Source organism: Xyrauchen texanus, chromosome 24, assembly GCF_025860055.1.
Source record: "Xyrauchen texanus isolate HMW12.3.18 chromosome 24, RBS_HiC_50CHRs, whole genome shotgun sequence".
Classification (NCBI taxonomy): Eukaryota; Metazoa; Chordata; class Actinopteri; order Cypriniformes; family Catostomidae; genus Xyrauchen; species Xyrauchen texanus.
In genome coordinates, this window is record NC_068299.1 from 35,803,417 (window position 1) to 35,826,525 (window position 23,109).

The window sequence follows — 23,109 nt, forward strand, 5'->3', positions numbered from 1 at the left end:
GCTTGGCTGATTCTAGCCATGTTGTGCTCAAGTTAACCCATAGTAATTGTCCTAATATTTGAAAGACTTCTCTTGTAAGATTTAGATTGGCAAGGCATCTCACAAGACAGTAAATGAGTAAGAGACAAGAGAATGTGGCAACGTATCAGGCTACGTGCGCTGATTTTTACATTAAGACATTTTTGTGGAAGCTATGATGTCAACATTTTAATTGCCATTATACGTTTAGATATATAGAATTTTCATATATAATTAAGTACATCAGAAAAAATATTTTAGAAAATAAAGAGTACACCACTTAATTATTAATAACTCCAATAGGTACAGTAGCCCAATAGTCAAGTTCATATCGGTAGACATAGGCCAATGTTATATTCTGGTGGTTTACAGTTGATAGTTCAGATAAAAAAAAAAAAAACAATCGACAGTCATTTTCCAGATTTTAATATCAGAACCCTTAAAAAGGACTTGGTACAACACACAGGATATAAACACACCTTCACATTGCAAAATAAATACTGTACACGGCTGGTTTGTCGATCAAACACGTTCCTTGGTTCATATTACAAACTTTGAACAAGTTTCAGATATTAAGTGTCCATTCTAAGGCTCTCAGACAGTATCGTCTTTGACGGCTATTGTTTTCTGGCACAAAGGAAGGACTATCACCACTGGATGCATTTCACTGGTTGACATTCTCCTTCTTTTCCCACCAATTCTCCATATTATTCCAACAGTTATTCGTCAAAACATCTCTGTCGTTTAGCCCATCAGAGTGAAAGCAATAGCAATGTGCAAATAAATCAACGTTTTTCATTCAATGTAGTATAAAGGTAACCTGCTAAATTACTCTGAGTGATCATCAACAATACTTTTCAATGCAGAAAACATTCCAGTCCAAGAAAGCTGAGAAAGGGGCCGTTCAGATCGAACACGGTTTTCGCTAAAACAAGCTAAAATGCAGGTGTCTCATGACGCGTTTTTTTTTACAATTTGATGGTCTTGTAAACTTGACATGAAGTGTAAGACGTTGACGCTCTTCTGAGAGATGCTGAAAAAACGTGTTTATATATAATACATTTAAAAAACGAATATGGATGCAAAAACACGTTATTTTTATGTTTTTGAAGGCAAGTACACGTCCTATATGAAAGCATATTTGGGGGAAGTACATTTCTTGCGTTCCGTCTGCACTATTGTTTTTAACAGTTATATACACAAAATAAATATATGGGCTTTCTGGCCGAGGCGTCGCGTCCACGAGCATTGCGTTATTAAGACTTTTAAAACATTTAAAAACGCGTTCTGTTTTATTTCTTTGCCCACACATACGTGTGCTAAAGAAAGAGTCCTTTAGCACACGTATGGCCTACATCTCCAAAATGTCAGCGTTACATCTGGAAAGCATTACATGCTAATTAGCATCTGACAGACATATTAAAAAGAGCAGATTAGCATACATTCTAAATCATAAACGTCTCAAAGACATCTACTGAATTTAATTTGGATATCCGAGAGCAAACGCTATTGATGTGGGCCTATTGCGGATGAGCAAACAACCTAAAAAAAACAAATCTTCCAGATGTAAACACACATCAACGTCTGGGTGATGTACGTGTGCTATCGAGTTATATGAACGCCCTCTAGAGGCCATTCACATGATGCGCAACTTAAAAAAAACAAAAAACATTATATATAATGTTTAAAAAAAAAAAAAAAACAATATATATATTGTTGATCTATGTATATGCGCAGAAGACTGACGGGCGTCTTTGGCCGTGGCGTCGCGTCCATGAGCGGCGCGTTAAGGCATGTCATGCTAAAAACAGTTCAACTTTAAAAAAACGCTTTCTGTTCTATTCTTCTGTACTCTGTTTAAATATAGGCGACAGACAGGAACTCCCTTTAGCGGCCATTTACACAATGCATTCCGCCTGAGACTTTTTTGTACTATTATTGTTGGTCTATGGCTGTTGTGTGCGTTGTAACACGTTTTAAAAACGCGTCTCGAGACAACCCGTGTTCTGTTTCTTCCCACTGCGCTCCGTCTTGCGGTTACTTAACGAGGACGCGTTCTGTTTGAACGCGCCCTTATTTGACATTAGTGTGTTTGATACACCTGAACAAAGTATTCACAGTGGACCTTTCTTCGTGGAATGAAGTCGTTCGGGTTATCAACTTTTCAGGTGAGGCAAAGAGGACAGTTTATCGACTTTGCTAAAAGCAGAGGCACTTTCCACCCCTTTGAGCCACTCTTTACACTTCCTCACGACAGTCTCGTCCACGTCTCCATCCTCCTCCTCGTACTCCACATCGTCATATTTGTGCTGATCATTGAGGAGGGAGATTTTCACAATGGTGCTAATGTCATTTGAACCCTCCAGTTTGGCAACAGGGCCGGAGCACTTATTATTGGAGGAGCTGCCCTGAGCTCTCTTAGAGGGGACAACGCGACGGTGTCTCAAGTCCGCCGAAGCGCAGCACTTCTGTTGCTTGGCCATCATCTGTTTCTCCAGATTGCGTTTTTGGATAACCAGGATGGCTTCCGGGGTCAAGCTGAGGGAGAAGTGGATCTCCTGATCACCTTCTTGTTTTGCTAGAGAGGTCCTGGAAGAATATTTATGGCTGGACTCTCCAGAACTGGATCTCGGGACGCTTTCGCATGAGGTAGCCAAGGGTTTGGGGACGCTCAGCCATGAACGTTTGCTGTCCGTCTCGGGAACTGGCGGGACTCTCCTCGGCTTATTTTGTGCCGGTTGCTTTAACTGACTCGATGGCCACGATGTAGAAAGTTTATCTTTCTCCGGTGACTTGTCGTCCCCTGTTCTTTGACTGAACGTAGAGTGCGGAGGCGCGACATTGTCCCTGCTCTTCATTTTGCTGAACAGCTCCTTTCCCGGCGACGTTATCCGTGAGTGCAGGTTTATCGGTGGAAAAGGCATTTTGAGCGCGATCGGTGAGCAAAATAGTGAAGAGTCCGCTGCGTAAATGGCGTGAAAAATAAGTCCATTCGCCTCGGTCCACCCGGATCTATGGGTGTCAGACGCAGTTGTCCATCACGTTCCACATCTCACGGCTAGACTAGCAAAGGGCGGAGCAACTGCGGGCTTTGTATAGATTTAGTCGGAGGGGGCGTGGTCACAACGTAAACGTATGAAACATGCCACTGGACCACAACAAAGCCATGTTCAAATGAAAACTTACTGCATGCTATACAGTATCAAAACAACCAAATACAAACCTCACATTTCTTTGCATTCTTGAAACTATCAAGATTATTTTTAATTTAGTTCTTAGTAAAAATGATCATTTTTATATACAGTATTACACTGTTACTACTGAAAATACATATTCTCGATATCAACAATGGAATTACAACTAAAAATGTGATTGTTTTATAGCTGTACTTTGGTTTTAACAAGTGGCATTGTTGATTATTAGATATCTTGTTGTAACTAGTAAAACTATCGCAAGCACTTTCGCCATTTAATCATGCGCAGGATATTAATTAGAGATATCAATTATTCAGTGTTTTACTAGTTACAGATAGATAATTCTTGAGATCAGCCATAGAATTAGAGAAAATGCTCATTTTAATATTGGGTTTCACTAGTAAAAACTTTGATTCTTCATATAAAAAATGACGTAATTATTTGTGGGAATACCCATTCTTGATATTAAAAATTGAATTTATTTATTACTAGGTGAAATTCCAAATGCATTTCAGCAACGCACGTCTTACAATTAAAAAGTGATTTTTATTTCTATCAATAATCACATTGTTGCTAATGCAATTATGATATCAACAATTCAATTACAACAAGTAAAAATGCTTATTTTTTACATTAGTAAATGCATTTAATTTTAAACATGTTCGATTTGGTATTTCAGACATCTGGAAATATTAAAGAATAATAAAACAAATATATATATTTTTATTATTATTATTTTTATCACAAGCCCTTTTGACATGTAATCACGTGCAGGATATGAATAATAGATATCTATAGTTACATTTTTACTAGTTAAAATAATATTCTTATTATTAATAAAACTAATTCTTGAGATCATAAAAGGAATTACTTTGTGAAATAATATTTTTTTTACGCAGTGACATTTATGCATTTACGTAGGGCTTAAGTAATTAAGTGTCTAATTAATTTTTAGGGCCACTGTATTTCATATGCCTTTTTGTAATAAGAAGTGTAAAGGTATAATTATTTCTGCTCACAAAGATTCAAGTAATTTATCTCATGAAATAGTTTGGAATGCAGCTATTGGAATATTACAGTATAACCAGTATTGGGTATGTTACTTAAAAAGTAATACACTACAAGTTACTAATTACTTCTCTAGAAATTGCAATCATTACTGATTACGTCAAGTGTATTTTTACTAAATACTAACTACTAATGATAAATTACTAATCACTTCACTTTTAAGTTAATTTCTAAAAGTTTTAGTTTTTCTGGTCAGCAAATTAAAAATAACGTCAACACTGATCAGGCACAACATTAAACCACCGACAGGTGAAGTGAATAACATTTATTATCTGGTTACAGTGGCACCTGTCAAGGGGTGGGATATATTAGGCAGCAAGTGAACAGTCAGTTCTTGAATTTCATGTGTTGGAAGGAGGAAAATGGGCAAGCGTAAAAATCGGATCTGAGCGATTTTGACAAGGGCCAAATTGTGATGGCAAGAGGACTGGGTTAGGGCATCTCCAAAACTGGTCCAAGGTTGGACAACCGATGAACAGCGACAGGGTCATGGACACCTAAGTCTCACTGATGAGTGTGGGAGTGAAGGATAACCCATCTAGTCCAATTCCACAGAAGAGCTACTGTAGCACAAATTGCTGAAAAACATAATGTTGGCCATGATAGAAAGGTGTCAGAACACACAATGCATCACAGCTTGTTGTGTATGGGGCTGCGTAGCCGCAGACCGGTCAGAGTGCCCATGCTGACCCTTGTCCACCACTGAAAGGCACGTAAGCATCAGAACTGGACCATGGAGCAACGGAAGAAGGCGGCCTGGTCTGATGAATGTCGTTTTCTTTTAGATCATGTGGATGGCGGGGTGTGTGTGCATCATTTACCTGGGGAATAGATGGCAGCAGGATGCACTATGAGAAGAAGGCAGGCCAGCGGAGGCAGTGTGATGCTCTGGGCAATGTTCTGCTGGGAAACCTTGGGTCCTGGCATTCATGTAGATGTTACTTTGACTCCTACCACCTACTAAAGATAGTTGCAGACCACGTACACCCCTTCATGGCAACAGTATTCCCTAACTGCAGTGGCCTCTTTGAAAAATTGAACATGACAAAGAGTTCTAGGTGATGACTTGGCCTCCAAATTCCCCAGATCTCAATCCGATTGATCAACTATGGTATGTGCTGGACCAACAGGTCCGATCCCTGGAGGCCCCACCTCGCAACTTACAGGACTTAAAGGATGTGCTGCTAACGTCTTGGTGTCAAGATACCACAGGACACCTTCAGTGGTCTTGTGGTCCATGCCTCCCCGAGTCAGAGCTGTTTTGGCGGAACGAGGGGACCGACACGATATTAGACAGGTGCCTTTAATGTTGTGGCTGATCAGTTTCCTACTTGTTCATTGTTGCATAGAATCAGCATCACATGTTTCACCTGTACAATGGCTTGTTAGTGACTCATCAGCACTCACAGAGACGCAGGCGTAAGAACATAATTCATGTTTTCATGTTTGCTGATAATGAATATGTTCTTGTTAGTGACCTTGGCATAGCACGGAGAAGGTTAAAGACGAGCTGTCTCTATATTATTGATCTGTTGCCCCCCTTTACAGCTATCCATAATTTCACAGTGACAGCTATTCTGTCAGCCAGCCACTGCGAAGTGTTTCAGCCCCAGCGAAATGAAGAACTAAATCAATAGGCTTATCCTTACTGCTAACCAGCACACACAGGCAGATGCTCGATAGTTTGCCTTCAGAATTAAATGAGCACACAAGTATAGAGATTGCTTAAAGTCAAAACACTCTCTAGCCTTTAAAAAAATACACACAATACAGCTTTAAAGCTAGGGTATATTTGGTATATCCATGTGCCTTTTGTCTCGTGAACAGATAAGCACTTTATCCTTTCAAAGTAGAAATTGTTTGACACTGAATGAACATTCACAAGAAAACATTTACACATAATGTAGCCCAGTAATAGCCTATATAACATCACAGGTTTATATATAGCTTTGTGTGACATAGATCAGAATTTAATCAGTTATTCACTGAAAATATTACCCTTTCCTGAAGCTCAGCGCTTTGCATTCAGATTCAGAGCCGGAACATTGATGCGTTGCACTAGACTTGCCGTCATTGAAAAACAGCAATTGCCAAACGGCATTGGTTATCATGTTCTAACCAAACGTGACACAGCAGGTTGAATATGCAGTATGAGGAATACGATTTGAGAGTTGCAGCAGAGGGAAGATTTCCATTGAATAATTTTAATTTTAGTCTGTCAACACTCAAAAGCTATCATATGGATTCAGAAGACTTGGAATATAGCGCAGGAGTCATATGGCCTACTTTTATGCCGTTTTTTTTATACCTATATGTAGCTTGACAGCCGTGGTCACTATAAACTGTCATTCTATTGAAAAAGAATAGCATGAAGATTTTTCAAAAGATCCCTTTTGTGTTCAACAGAAAAAAATGTAATAACAGCATGCAGGTATGGAATGGCATGAGGCTGAGTATATATTGACAGAACTTCATTTTGGATGAAGTATTCCTTTAAATATAGTGAAATCACATCCATAGCCTACACTTAATGAAAAAAGATTAAAGCATTTTATCTTAATGCTGTTTTTGCAGTCTAAAATCAAATGCATTATTTCCACTCAGCTAAAATCTGGAGGGTCCACCAACATCTTGTCATGGTAATTAGACATGTGATCAACACTGTGCACAACAGAAGTGTGTCGTGGAGGAGAGATGCTCAAGAAAACAGAGCTCTCCCACAGTTGTCATGGAAACCGCATCTGGAGCCACAGGCACCATGCTTAGGCAGTCTAAAAACAGACAAGCCATTAATTAGGTTATTAGGTCACGTTAAGATCATGTGATGCTCGGATGTATCTTAGCATCTGGGGGATGATTATGAGAGTATAAAAATAACAAACTATTGTTTCAATAAAGCTCACAAGAGAAAAGGGCGATTTGGACATGTGGCATATGTTCATCAGTTCTTCTCCAGAGATTCAATGTGGCAGCTGTCTTTGTTGCCCTCGGCTCAAATAATCAACATTATATACATCATTAGAAGACTATAATGTATGGCACATTAACTACCTAAATTCACACAACTAATGAAAAAAGAATCAGTAATGCACTTATTTGGTGTCTGGTTTTGTTAATATATTTGGTAGAAATGTATTTTTCTGTACAAAAGTCAACAGTAGTATTTTCATTCATTAACACCACACTTCATAATCAGGCACTTATTCTTTTCACTCAGTTTTAACTGGCAGTATATATCATCTATGAAGCATTATTTAAGGCATGTATCCTCCTCACACACACACACACACACCCACCCACACACAAATAAAAATACCAAAAAACAAAACAAATCAACAGATAAAAAGGAAACATTTACTGCAATTATTTCGTAGTCACTCTTAATATTAAACAATATTCACTTAAAAGTATTATATTAAGACAAAAGTGGAAATGTTTTAAGGTCACTGAAAACAGTGCAGAAGGTTCTTGGATGACAAAAATGATCCTGAAAATATTGACATATTTATACTTCCACAGCGGGACCCGACATCAGATGAAAAACTGAACATTTAGCTCAAGCAGGAGGTGAAGCACTTAATAACAGCATCCCTGTGAAAATAAAAAAGACATTTATGCTTACACTCAGATAAAGAGTATTGTATTGGGGGTGGGGTCACAGCATTTGTGGTCAAAAATAAATCCCCAGAAACAGATGGATAATGAAAATAACACTGATGAGAAAACCCTATTTAATCCCAAATCAAACGACAGCTCAGTGTTAATGCTGTTTATTATCTTAACATTCAACTTAATTCCTTTTTTCGGACAGTTTTGACAGATTGTCTCTTTGTTGTGGCAGGGCGGAGCTCTTACATATTTTATTCTGTTTTGAAGGGAAACATTACAAAGCACTGGATGCCCCTCTTGGCGAGAAGTTGTGCAGAGCAAAATATTGAATATTTATGATACTGTATATTCAACATGATTTTGCCAGAGATATAAAATTAAACAACACTGTGAATATCAATTCCATTTTAATGCACTTTATTATTTTGCCATTAAGCTTTCTAAAGACTGTCAGTGGGGACGTTTTGTGATCTTTCCTTGTAAATATAATAACTTACAAACAGATGTTTTAATAGCGTCTCTAAACATCCCCTAGAAGTCTGGTTTTTCATGTATTATAATATTTTAGTAAAATATATCTAGGTAAATATTGGTGTTTATTACTATGTATTGTTATATTGGTGTATAAAAATGAAAATGATTCAATATTAAATTAAAATCCACAGAAACAGATGGATAATGAAAATAACTCTGATGGGTATTTAATTCTAAATGAAATGACAATGATTCGCTAATGTCGTTTATTACCTTAATATTCAACTTATTTATTAAATTAAATTATTTATTTTTCAAACGGGGCTTGCTTTTAAAAGATATCTTTTCTTTGTTCTGGTAAGGCATTACAAAGCACTTAGTACAGAGTTGGGCTGGGCAACATATTAAATATTTATGATATATTCAGGATGAATTTACTAGAGATATAAAATTAAGCAACATCTAGTGTTGCATAAAGTACCCAATCATCATTTGGAAATTAACTCATGAGAAAAATACTTGAGTAAAAGTATTAAAGCGACAGATAATAAATGTACTTACGTTAGTAAATAACGCGTGACTAACCACACATTATATAGTAAATGAAAATCCACAGAAACAGATGGATAATGAAAATGACACTGATGAGAAGACCCTATTAAATCATAAATAAAATGACAGCTCAGTGTTTATGCCGTTTATTAGCTTAATATGCGAGCTTGTGCATATTTTATTCTTTTGGACTTGTCTGGAGTTGGGCTGGGCAAAATATTGAATATTTATGATACATTCAACATGATATTTAAAATGTTTCATGATCAGAAATTGCAAATGTCAATTTTATTATTTAATGTGCTTTTTTATTTTTCCATTTGTGTTGTAAAGACATGTTTTATGATCGTAAATATATGAATTTACAAATTCTTGTAAATATATGACCATTAAAACAGAGATGTCTCTGAACTTCCGTAACAAAAAATGGCATTAAAACTGATACATTTGATTAATTTACTTGAATCAAAGTTCAATCCATTTGCTTTAAAGAATTGATAAAAAACAAAATAAAATTGTTTAAAAATAATAAACAAATAAATTTTTTTCATTATCTCCATGTGACATTTTTCATGTATTAAGATGTAGTGGTCGACCAATAATACATCACTGAGGCCAATAAATCGGCCGATATTGATAATTTGTTAATTATCGGCATCGGCCGATACATTTTCGTGTTTGGCAACTTTGTTTCTTGAGGGTGCTGAAAACCGCCTGCTTGCATGTGAAGCGACTGAGACACGTAAACGAGCAGTCAGGTTCATTTTGTATGTGCCATTGTGTTACTACAATAATAGACCGGAGTGCAACACAGTGTCATTTAAATGGTCCACATATCAGAACATCAGCAGACGCGTTTGAGCTCATTATGTTAAAGTGTTTGCCTGTTTCATTCTCCCTCTCTCTCCTCAACAGTTCCCTGTAACATTTAACTGTCATGTCTAATGAGGAAAAGGCTGTGGCAGGGCGGAGGGCGGGCCGGGTCATGATTCTACACACACGGTCACTTATCAGGCTAATCAAGCCTCTGAGGGGGATAAGGGCCGACTGCGGAGGATTGTGCGGGAGCGAGAGATAGTTTACGAACATGTCCGTCTTGTGTGTGTTTGTGTCTGTTTAAGTTTTATATAAAAAATATTATTTATATTGACAAGCCGGTTCTCGCCTCCTCCTTTCCATTGAACTGCTTTACAAATGCAAATATCAATAAAACTAATATCATATACCATTTGCAAATATGCAGATATCTCATTTAAACAGATGTCATTCACGAACCTCACGAAAATCCAGTGTTTTTTTCCCGTCGAGCGCTCATCTAATATCTTCCTCTGAACTGCTATTTCTGATATTGATATTTTCTATATTTCTGAAGTGATATTCTATCAGCCAGAATCAAAAACTTCAAGATCAGGATCAGAAGTTCCTCTGATACACAACTCATGACATTAATCCAAGCAGGCGATCCATAATGTTTAAACTGTCAGGAGATTGAGGCTTGCTTTGGATCTGCACAAGCGCATGAGTGCAACTTCAAGGCTGCGTCCGAAACCAGGAAAATGCTGCCTGCGGAGGTACAATGAAAATAAGGTGCTTTTCAAACTGTTCGGAGACAAGTTTCCTTAAGAGGTCCATTAATTCAATACAGATGTCAATTAAGCCATTAACTGATTAGGCAGCAATGTAGCAAGTCAGCTGCTTAAGTTTTCAGATGCAGTCCAAATGAAAAGCGTGTCACGTGTGCTATAAGTAAATGTCTTACTGTCACTGTATGTACAATTGGTTTGATTCTATATTTTGTGAGTAAATGCAATTGCTAACGTGGACATGCTATCCATGGATGCTGGACTACTGTGTGTACTGTTATTTCCTTCTTCCTAAAATATAAACAATTTCTTCATGTGCAAATAAATTACAAAAATTTGATGACTAAACAGAAATCTGAAGAAACTGTTATCTACCATTTAAAATACAATATCATTTTTTCGTTTTGTGTGAAATTGAGTAAATATAGTGCTAACTTTTATTAGATTTGTTTTTAGCAATTTTATGTTTTTTATTTACTGTATTAAATTGTGTGATATATCGGCATTGTATTGGCATATCGGCCACCCTGTTATCTGGATATCGGCCATTAAAAACCCCATATCAGTCAACCACTATCAAAATGTATTTATATATATATATATGGCACTAATTTCCGTTTATTGCTTTGTATTGTTAGATTGGTAAATAAACTGTAAATTAAAATTATCAAATATGTTTTTGCCTTGTGATTATTAAGTAAAGGTTATTTTTTTAAGTGCATTTTTACTTCATTTTACTTCTTGCGCTTTGAATCTATTTCACAGCAGTTGCTGTCTGGTTGAAATGATGGCTCCTCTGGTTAAAAAAAAGAATAATAAAGCATATAAAACATATAATGTATTTCAATGCAAATCAATAAGTATCACGATAGATATATAGATATATATTGAATATCTCAAAAGGATAAAAAATATCAAGATCTAATTTCTTAGCTATATGGCCCAGCCATCGTATGGAACAAAAGAATGAGGTAACCATCACGGTCTCCACGGCAACAGCAGCAGAACAAGGTCAGGGTGCCTTCCTCGGCTCAGTCTCTTTCTCCGCCTCTATCTCTGTCACCCTCTCTAAATGTGTTGCTATGCAGACTTTGTCATGCTCAAAATTCACAGGAAGTGGAGGAGGCGTGAATGCAGTCAAGGTTAATGGAATCAAAGAAAGAAAGAGCTTGAAAAACGTCTGCAGATATGTTAGTCATACTTCCCGAATTACACACACCCACATGCCAGTTGCAATCAGGCCAGTAGCGTTTAGCCTTAAAAGCGCTGCACATAAAGCACGTAAATAAATGATGATTAACTCCCGCTGCTTTCTGATGAAATATCGGAGCAACGGATGCCCCGGATTTCCTTCAAAAACAGCTGAATAAGTCAGAACCTAGTGGCTAATGATTTAACTTAAGATATCTGTTTTTGCTTTGAGTACTGCTGGGTGTGTTGTAAATATGAAGTTGTCTAATTCATGTTTCTTTTTGTTTTTTTTGGACATATGATAAAAGACACCTAGTTTAATATCCAGCTGCCAAGAAATGTAGCAACTTGGGGCATTAATGTACAATGTGCATTCACAGGAGTCCGTTTAGTCATGTTACAATGGCTTTAAATTTGGATGAATAAATCAAAAATTAGAGTCAGCACTATCTGTTTTATAAATTAAAATCTAAAATGATGGTAGACAGTATAGAGAGCAGTATAATTGGCCAAAGAAAGGTTAGGGTTAGTATTGGGTTTATTGTGCTATATTATAATGCTATATTAAACATTATTTACAACTACTTTTTTATTTGATGTTAATATGTAACACAATTGCCCTGATTAAGAATTTATTTAAATTAATACATTCTATTAAAATATTTGACATAAAAAAAATCACAATACTATATGTTTTTATGTGATCAGAAAAAAAGTCCTTATAAAAAAAAAAAAAAAAAAGGGACAGTCCACCTAAAAATTACTTTTACATTGTACATTTACATTTACTTAAAAGTTAATTTTCAATCCTGTTGGCATTGTGTGAAAAACAAATGATGGGCTAATTCAAATGCAAAGACATTAAGGGATTATGATTAGTGTATTATTGTAACAAATATCAATATGTTGTTGTTATTATTTGACACACGAGGAGAAAAGGAGGGGCAGATATACAGCCTGCTCAGTAAGAAATCAGCTGAATGTTCAAAACAGAGATAAACAGCTCATGACGTTGAGTCTGCTTGTACTAATCCAGTAAAAACAATGACAAGAGCCCTAACCCACGGTCTTAAGCTACTCAACAACAGCATTACTGAGCTTATTGGGTGTGGTTATTTCTAGGAAAACAATCAACAATGAAACAAAGGTGACGGGGACATCTTAAGATCAAACATCTACAGGTAAATGGAGAGATGGCTCAAGGGTTTGGTCTTTAGATGGAACAATAGCAGCAGGTGGAATTCAGAAGGAATCATTGATGAGGAATTGTTTTGCTCTTTTCAAGAGCTTCCTGAAGCCGAGAGGGCGTCATGTTGGGGGGTGGGGGGCTTCCTGGCTGTCAGAATCTATCAGATACATGCTTGAGTACCTCTGGCGGGAGAAGAGGGGGTGATGGGGTTCAGACAGGGATGCAAAATGGTATAAAGACCTGGTTATACCTGGTATTAAGATGCATTTCGTTCACAAGTGGTCAACCCAAAATACAAGTCTAAATGGGGTCTAAAATGTTTTGTGATCAAATCACAAAAAACACATAGGAAGGTAATCAAAAACGCATCTGAGGTGTAAACGATAATCCATCCTGTATGCGTCCCGGATAGCAGCAAAGCGTCACCCATCACTTGTCAATCAACCACTGGGCTTAAAAGAGTGGCTTTAAAGGGGTCATGAAATGGAGAATCAAATTTTCCTTGATATTTAGACATATATGAGGTAACTGTACTATAAAAACATACTGTATATTTCAGAACTCAAAACTTCCTCCCCAGTCTAAAAAGAGAATTTATAGTGCCCACTCTATAGAAACGTCACTTCTCAAAACTGTGTGTTCGTGACGTCACAAGACATTGCTCAGTTGTATTTAAAAGGAGACCCCATTCAGCTTCATTCAGCTGCTCTGCATCTTGCTGATCTTGAGCCCATCTGCACTATTTTAATAGTTGGTGTATATAAACCAGCACTAGCTGGATGTCTTTGAACATTTGGATGCGTTTTCTGGTGTGTGTGTACGTCTTGTACTATGGACTGTGTATGTGTGGCTAATATCAGAGTGGACTGCTTGTGAAACAGTCATAATACAATTCAAGCTATGCAAAGGAACTGTTATTGAAGAATGGGGCAGTTAAAAACACTTGGACTTGACTGCAAAATCGTGAATAAACAGTTTCATTCATGAATATTTCAAATGGATATATTTGGTGGATATGGTGCTGATGTGCTTAAGTGAACAGTTTAAAATATTCAGATGTTGGATGTGCATTGTGTGAAAACCTTTGTGAATTTGCTTTATAATTTTGTGGAGAGCTTGTTTATTCTCTTCCGATTGAGTTTCAAATATGTCTGAATTTGAGGGGCTAAACGATGTTAGCCAATCAGAACAGTGGACGTTTACATTGAAGTTTAAAGGAGACGCTGAGGTCAAAACAGAGTGTTTCAGTTAGAGGGCCAGAGACAGGATGGAAAATTATAATTTATTACTAAACTATGACAGTTTTCATGCATAAAGTTTTACTGACATTATCTGTTTACCTCAGGGAAGATAATAAAATTATATAAAAAAAATAGCATTTCATGACCCCTTTAAATAGAAATAACGGTCCGATCTGATACATACGCAAGCACAACAACTTCACGGATCGTCTTCAGTGTGACTGATATCAACACATGCAGGGAAACAGATGACAAGCACCCACAGCAAATTCAGGTACTCCAGTAAAATAACGGATAATTCTGCTTGAAATGTTACATTTGAGATTAGATTAAACAGCACACCTTTTCTGATTTTGCTGCACTTTAATATCATTAACACAGTAACATAGTGATTAATGTATGTCGTCATGAAATCAGGCACCCTCCCCCCAAAATTCGAACACATATAGTCGCATGAGAAGCATTTAAGCGACCAGGTGCAAACAGTTATGTGTCTGACCTCACCACATGTGATCAGATCTTAATGCCAGATATAAACAGGCTCAAAGATTCTTTTCCAGATCTACTGATTCAACATTCTGATGAATAGAGTGAAACAGTCGGGTTCTAAAAATCCCATTCATTTCTCCATAGAGAAAATTATTTTTAGCAATAAAATATTATCCTTTTGAGACAGACCTTCCATGAGCACTGAGGTAATAAAACAATGCTACAGTAGAAGCCACAAATCAGTGCAATTTCATAAATAATTGTATTTAATTGTTGAATTCATGATAAAAGTACTACACTACCCTACACTACACTAACCTAGAGATCCATCAATGTGATCGGTGCCAAAAGAGCTCAGTCTCCTTATACTCCCCATCAGCTGAAATATTTGAATAAACTTTAAATATATAACTTTTTGCAGTTTAAATAAAACAAAGGATGTCTCATTTAAATCATGTTATTAATTAAAATGACATATAATGTAGTTATTTTTTAACAATGCAATAATGCATACAAAATGTTTCACTCTGTTTGGTGCAATGTTCTAAAAACTGATCGGATTTGGACTGACGGTCTGAGCATAGAGAGAATGTCTTGAATGTAAATGTGTACTTTGTGCAAAAGCAACAGAAAGTGCAGAGGTGTATGCACAAAATAGTAGAAAAACTAGTAGTTTTAATGTTTTTTTACTGTTTCAGTGCTTTTATAAAGAGGGAGACCAAGATGACACAAAGTGCTTTCCTGTCATCTGTCATTTATTTTTCCTACAAATCAGCATAAAATGCATAATTTTTCCATTTCCCCTAATATTGTTTTTCTTTATGGGAAATATTTAAAATAATATTTCAGGTTCAATACAAGTTAAGCTCAATCAACAGCATTTATGGCATAATGTTGTTAACCACAAAAAGTTTTTCAAATCGTCCCTTCATTTATTTAAAAAAGCAAAAATGGAGGTTACAGTGAGGCACTTACAATGGAAATGAATGGGGCCAATTATTTGGAGGGTTTAAAAGCAAAATGTGAAGCTTGTTATTTTATAAAAGCACATGTATTAATTCTTCTGTTAAAACTTGTGTACTATTTGAGCTGTAAATTTGTTTAAATGGTAAATTTTATGGCCATTTTAGGGTTTGTTGACATTGCATTGTCATGGCAAGAAAATATTATCACACTAAAATCATGTCAACACTCACATTGTTTATGTCTTTTGGTTAAACCTTTGAAACAGTGAGTATTTTAAAGTATTTTCAAAATTGTTTTCCATTCACTTCCATTGTAAGTGCCTCACTGGAACCAAGGTTTTTGCTGTATATTATATTTTTAAAGGAGGGGCAAGTTAAAGTAAAAAAAAAAAAATGAATGCCACAAATGCTGTCGATTGAGCTAAACTTGTATTGAACCTGAAATATTCATAAAAATTTTAATATAGGCCCATGCATTAAAATGAATGATTATATTTATCAGTCACTGCCAGTCTCAACATACGGGTTAGTAACTAAATTATGAATTAATTTTTATTTTTGGGATAACTATCCCCTTTTGTCTTATACCCTGTATACCTCTGGCCCTGGAATCTGGAATCGTAACAAGCATGCAGAGTGTTTAAGAAAATCACAACTACAAAAACTTTCCATTATTCTGTCTTCCAATTTCAAATCAAAGAGCACAATTTTACCAGGTGAGATCCTATCCTACATTCTTTTGAAGGCTGCCACAAGAGCTCCAAACAAAGAAATAGATATGGACAAGCCCCCAAAAATAGCAGAAATGACCTTATGGGTTGGCAGAAAAACAAGCAGTCGTGTTTGCATGGCACTGAGCGAGCAGGGTGCTCCTGCAAAGGATTTGTGCCATATGGTGACGGCCAACAGCCGTCCAGCCTTGAGTAAATAACAACATGTTTTCATTGAGGGAATTCAGCTCCCCTGCGTACACAAGCCAATCCCACCCAACAAACATTGACTGGGAAGAGTGGGTGTCACGGTCTAACAAGCTGCCATTTGAAAAACAAACTTTCGACTTCACTAAAGTCGTCCGGGATTTAAATTGGTATTTGAGATGATCTAGTTCAACTGACTCATCACATGATTAACTTTGCAAGGAGATCACGTACAAAATAACACAGAAAAGAGGAATGTTAAGACATTTTTTTTTGTGGGACAAATATTTCAATAAAAAAATGAAACAATAAGCCATGTGTTCTAGATTTTCATTCAAAATTAAATGATCAAACACAGTATGAAACACACAGAGGTGAGATGAGGTGTTTACTTACCGTGCAAATGGAATGTAGGAGATGCTATACCTAAAAAAATAAATAATAATAATTAAAAAAATGCCCGTCAGCACACACACACACACACACACAGTGTTAATTCCTAATGTCCCATTAAAAGCTTACAGTAGATTTGAAAACAAAACAACCTGACAGTAAGCAGGTTGTAAATAGAATAAGTTAAGTAAATAGATGTCTAATAAATGCACAGTAAATCCATAAGTACATCACAGACTCCAGTTACAGCCTGCTTTTAAATTAATGAAATGGTGTGGTTTATGTAATAGTAGATGCATTTTAAAATATCCTGGCATGAGTAAACAAAATACAACAAAGTAGCATTTATTTTGAAGAAAGATAACACAAGCACACATTTCACACAAAACATTTTACAATTAGTTTGTTAGGTTTTAAATTATACATTTATAAAGAATCTATCTAATGTATATATATTTCCTAATATATATGCTGTTCAAAATGGCAATGGCACAAAGTATTTGAACAATTTGTGGTTGTCAAATGTTATAACGTTTGTGTGTTATGCATAGTTGACTTCAATTGAAATGCTAATGAATTGACAGCTTCCTAGAAATGTCTGGCATCTTCGATGCATCTCATTGCTCTCAAGGAATCCACCCTCCAAATGATTCCCCAGTATATGCAGAGTGATATCTGTCACTGCCGGTGGTCTGAGTCACAGTGTTGAGGAAGAAAATGTCCTGATAGTGAAACTGACGTCAATGACACAGCCAGTAAAACCTGGCCCACTGACGTGTGTAAAACCAGGCAATGAGAAGCTCTCTAATGGCCCGTTCTAACTGAGAGAGCAACAATGTGCGTGGAATGTCTATACAGTTAGACATGCGTTTAATGCAGCAAATAAAAATGACTACACAAACACCTAACATTCCTAGCAGAGTTGTTGCATGGTAAAGGAGTGGTGAGTCCAGTCCACCTGGCTGTGCACCTGTGCACTCCTCATGGCCAAGTGAAGGGGTCAGTACTCACGACACGCTTAGAGGATCAAATGAGTTCCGCTGCCCAGTTCTGTTTAGCTGCTTTAGTGGCATGGGAATACTGCCCATCTGCTCTTGCATTTATACTGGCAGTGAATATTTTTAAAAGTGCCTCTTGTGTGAACAAAACTTGCAACCGAGCAATGAACTCATTTCAGCATTGAATCATGTAGGACAAACACAAAGATTTTGATTGTAAATTATTTTTAAATAAAAATGAAAGAACTAGATTTTTCTAGGATTTAACAGAAGAACAAAATGTTTCAAGTTTCTGTGAGCAGTGCTTGCCCGTATAAAAGTAGCCGTTTAAAAGTAGCTGCCCCAGCGACTTTCACTTTGTGCGCTGTCCCACGATTGCTAGAGTGTAATGGGTGGTTGTTTTGGCATGACTGGGTTGTTGCTAGAGTGTAGCTATGCAGTTGCTAGGGTGCTCTTGGTGGTTGTTAATGTGTTGCTATGCGGTTGTTTGGGTGTTCTGGGTGGCTCCTAGGGTTTTGCTATGTAGTTGCTAGGGTGTCTTGGGTGGTTGTTTAGGCGTGGCTGGGTGGTTGCTAGTCTGTTGCTATGCAGTTGCTAGGGTGCTCTGGGTGGTTGTTAAAGTGTTGCTATGCAGTTGCTAGTGTGTCCTGTGTGGTTGCTAAAGTGTTGCTATGCGATTGTTAAGGTATTCAGGGTGGTTGCTTGGGTTTTAAAATACAATTTCTTTTTTCTTTTTTGGATTTTATCCCCTTGTCAGCCCCCTTCTTTATCCCCTTGTCAGCTCGCGCATCTTATCATATCATGTGGTTTGCTGAGCGTTTTGCCGTGGAGACTTAGCCGGTGTGGAGGTTAACGCTATTTACTGTGGCATACACGCTCACCACACTTCCCACTGAAAGCAAGAACCACAACATAGCGACCACGAGGAAGGGTAACCCACATAACTCTTCCCACCCTAGCAACTGGGCCAATTGTTTGCTTAGGAAGCCTGGCTGGAGTCACTCAGTACACTGTGGATTTAAAGTCAGCTTCTTTGCTTGCTAATTTACCCGGGCCCCTGCTAGGATATTTCTAAGATGATCAGGGTGGTTGTAAAAGTTGCTAGGGTGTTCTGGGTGTTTGCTAGGGTGTTACTATGCAGTTGCTAGGGTGATCTGGGTGGTTGCTATGTTGTTGCAATGAGATTGCAAGAGCATTTTGGATGGTTGCCCAATGGCCCAAGTCAAAAGAGCCCACACTAAGTCAATTCAATTCTGGCCCCTAGATATAAATCGGCTCCCTCCAACTGAAGTCTATGGGATTTTTCAGTAAATTTATCTTCCACTATGTGAAAACTGTCCGATCGAAGGATGATTTGAAGTTTTATACTTTAGGGCAGAGCTAGTCAAATGGTGGCCCTCATCAGGCCCCAAATGATTTTGACACAATTGTCTTGCTGTCTAAAATGCCATGCGCTCTCTGTGTAAAACTCAGTGGTATAAAAGTATAAAAACATTCAGAAGTGATTTTAACAATGCTGAAAGGAACTCCAGGAAAGTCAGCACAATGTTGCTCCCAAAAAATGTAATGAGCTCACCACTGAAATTAACAAACGTGACGTTTCAAGCAACATGCTCTTCATCAGAAGATCTGATAAAGAGCATGTAGATAATATGGAAAAAAACGTTGCCCACCCCCCTTCAAGTTTTCATCTGGATAATTTAGCCATGCAAGAAAGCAGTTTAAGAGTAACATTAACGCTTGTCTCAGCAAACACCTATAAATCAATACAAAATCCTTAATTACCTTAGCTTGTCAGCTTTTTTTATTAACTCTGTTTCTTTAGTGTTAACGGGCATAACTTTTATCACTTTACCCACAATATTCGTCACATCATCTGTCACATCACTGATCATGGCTCTATTTTCAAGGACTCACCCACCTGCCTCAAACCCTGTAGCCAGATATGGATGACAAACTGCATGCACAGTTTAATTAACAGGTAATCAGCTTGATGTGCCCAGGCAGCAGGGTTCCAGGGACAAGCAGAACAGTCTGCCAGTTTGTTTTAGATACCTTTTAAATACCACATGACCAGCTCAGGTCTTTAGTTGTTAGAGGGATTGAGCACTTAGCCTAGTACTTTACTTCCAGGATAAACTTAATTGCACACGCGTAGAAAAACATACAGGCACACAAACATCATGATGCTGCATGTACAATGAAACATTACCTTTACACTAAAGGTCAGCAGGCCTAGATAGTACTCCTTTATGAGTGGTGCTATGACTTATCAGCGTATTTAAAGGTATATTGTTTAGCGCGTTTGGTTTATTTGTGAATACGATAAACCCCCTTACAACAGGCAGCAAAAACAACGCTTACAAGGATTGATTCAAAAATAATACAATGACTGATGTCTATCACCTACCATGTCATAGACAAAAATTGCAAAATGCAGAAGATGATCGCCAGACCCTTTTTGTTCCACTGCAAGGAAAAAAAAAGATGAATCAAATCAGAGCAATTTGTCTTTTTATTGTCAACAAAAATATTAGCAATAAACCTGTTGTGTAAGAAGCTTACCCAAAACACTGCACATAACGTCAACACAAGGAACAGCTGGAGGAAACACACACACACACACACACACACACACACACACACACACACACACGATAAGAGACCAAATACCCATGAGGCAAAGCAAAATAGATATCAACGCATGCATTGTACCGTATGCAGGAACAATGCACCCAATAACAGCCGGTGAGTTCAACCTTTATCTGGGATTAATCCCGATAATATGATATATCTGTGAAATGACTCAAACACACATTATTATTTTCATATTTAAAAGGGGGAGTGATTGGACATTTGAGATAATCCAAAGTAATTAAATAGCACTGATCTAGTGTTAAGCACTTACTGTACCAATAACAATTTATTGAGAATTGCAACCATTAAAATAAACAAAAAAACATATAAGATATATATAAATGTATAAGATGCATCACTATTCAGAAATGCGGTCCAATTATGTAAATGTGAATGGTAAGAGAAAATTAAATTAGTGTAATTGCTGACTGGTCTTATATATGTTAAAGTGTATATGGTAAAGAGTTTGTTGGGAACCGAGAATTATAAACAAAAAAATAAAAAAACACCAGAACAGTGTGATTTTCATGACAATCTTTCGCCAATGTGGACGGAACACTGTACTAAAATACTTAGATAATGTTTCCTGCCATTAAACGGCACTGCAACACTGCTATGAAATCTACAGCACGTCCAGTGTAGTCAGATTCCTGAACGAATGATTCTTATGAGCCGGTTCTTTTGAATCTACTGCTCGAAACATACAGTACATCCAGTGAGTCAGATTCCTGAACGAATGATTCTTATGAGTCGGTTCTTTTGAATCTACAGATGAAAACATACAGCGTGTACAGTGTAGTCAGATTCCCAAACGAATGATTCTTATGAGTCAGTTATTTTGAATCAACAGCTCGAAACATACAGCGCTTCCAGTGTAGTCAGATTCCCGAACGAATGATTCTTATGAGCTGGTTCTTTTGAATCTACAGCTCAAAACATACAGCGTGTCCAGTGTGTCAGATTCCTGAACAAATTATTCTTATGAGTTGGTTCTTTTGAATCTACAGCTCAAAACGTACAGAGCGTCTAGTGAGTCATATTCCCGAACGAATGATTCTTATGAGCTGATTCTTTTGAATCTACAGCTCGAAACGTACAGCGCGTCCAGTGTAGTCAGATTCCCGAACGAATGATTCTTATGAGCTGGTTCTTTTGAATCTACAGCTCGAAATGTACAGCGCGTCCAGTGTAGTCAGATTCCCGAACAAATTATTCTTATCAGCTGGTTCTTTTGAATCTACAGCTCGAAACGTACAGCACGTCCAGTGTGTCAGATTCCTGAACAAATGATTCTTCTGAGCCAAAACTTTTGAATCTACAGCTCGAAACATACAGTGTGTACAGTGTAGTCAGATTCCCGAACGAATGATTCTTATGAGCTGGTTCTTTTGAATCTACAGCTCGAAATGTACAGCGCGTCCAGTGTAGTCAGATTCCCGAACAAATTATTCTTATCAGCTGGTTCTTTTGAATCTACAGCTCGAAACGTACAGCGCGTCCAGTGTAGTCAGATTCCCGAACAAATTATTCTTATCAGCTGGTTCTTTTGAATCTACAGCTCGAAACGTACAGCGCGTCCAGTGTGTCAGATTCCTGAACAAATGATTCTTCTGAGCCAAATCTTTTGAATCTACAGCTCGAAACATACAGCGCATCCAGTGTAGTTACATTCCAGAACAAATTATTCTTATGAGCCAGGTCTTTTCAATCTACAGTGCAAAACATATAGCGTGACCAATGTAGTCTGATTCACTAACAAATGATTCTTATCAGCTGGTTCTTTTGAATCTATAGCACGAGCACTGTAGTCAGATTCCCAAACAAATGACTCTATTATTAGTTATTCAGTTCATCATCTCTGACTCGAAAATAAGTTCTGAATTTTGTGGTAATTAGTTGTGTTTTATAAAAATGTATGAATTAATAAAATATCTTAATTAAAAAGACACATTTCGCAAGATTATGTTCTGTTAAATATGAAATAATCTCATCATTTAGAAACAGGATGCTGAATAAGAATTCAATTTCTTATGTCCAATATTTTTATTAAAAACTTAATACATAATATGTTTGATAAGAGTATTGTTATTGTTGAGGCCAAAGTTGTCTGCAAAAATATGTTGCAGTTATCCTGATAGTCTGGTTTTGATCGATTGGTATTGTGCTGTGTCTGAGAGATTGTGGACAGAAACAGATTAAAGGGGAAAAGTGTTGTACAGAGCTGCTGTGATGTCTCTGGATTATTACAGCTGCCCTTTGAATCACTTAATGCCTCATAGTCCCCTTAAAACCAGCCAGATTTGTGACTGCAAAAGACTGAAGCATTCCTTGTGCCCTGCTAGCAGACATATAAACCATTTTTTGCAAGGGCAGCCTTGTCAATTGATAATAAACATTTCCTGTTTTCCATTGTCACCATTAAATTTGATGTATTAACTGCAATTACACTGGCCACCGTGCTCTTTAAATATTGGCATCAGCTTATTGAAAAACCAGACTGCCAATAACAGGATGAGCTAATGTGATGCTTTGGTTAAATTGTCTTTTCTCGTGAGCTTTCCAGTGCAGTGTGGTGGGACAGAGGCTGTTTC

General features: G+C 37.2%; 2 protein-coding genes across 2 annotated transcripts in view; both read right to left on the reverse strand.

The window, feature by feature from the left end:
- Positions 1–394: 394 nt before the first annotated feature.
- LOC127618028 (proline-rich protein 18-like) lies at positions 395–3,062 on the reverse strand. Its single transcript, XM_052090242.1, has one exon. It carries the CDS (start codon positions 2,940–2,942, stop codon positions 2,175–2,177), a length of 768 nt encoding a protein of 255 aa, XP_051946202.1. The 5' UTR covers positions 2,943–3,062; the 3' UTR covers positions 395–2,174.
- Positions 3,063–6,067: 3,005 nt separating this feature from the next.
- LOC127618052 (vesicle transport protein SFT2A-like) overlaps positions 6,068–23,109 on the reverse strand; it is a 33,573-nt gene continuing 16,531 nt past the window's right edge. The window contains exons 5-8 of the mRNA XM_052090285.1: positions 20,447–20,482; positions 20,292–20,350; positions 16,887–16,916; positions 6,068–7,871 (exon numbers count right to left, since the gene is read on the reverse strand). Coding sequence (XP_051946245.1) covers positions 7,832–7,871; positions 16,887–16,916; positions 20,292–20,350; positions 20,447–20,482 — 165 coding nt within the window. The 3' untranslated portion in view covers positions 6,068–7,831. The remainder of the gene's footprint in view (positions 7,872–16,886; positions 16,917–20,291; positions 20,351–20,446; positions 20,483–23,109) is intronic.

Bases quoted from the DNA above. Each gene is read 5' to 3' on its own strand.
- LOC127618028 (XM_052090242.1), bottom strand. From the start codon at position 2,942: ATGCCTTTTCCACCGATAAACCTGCACTCACGGATAACGTCGCCGGGA.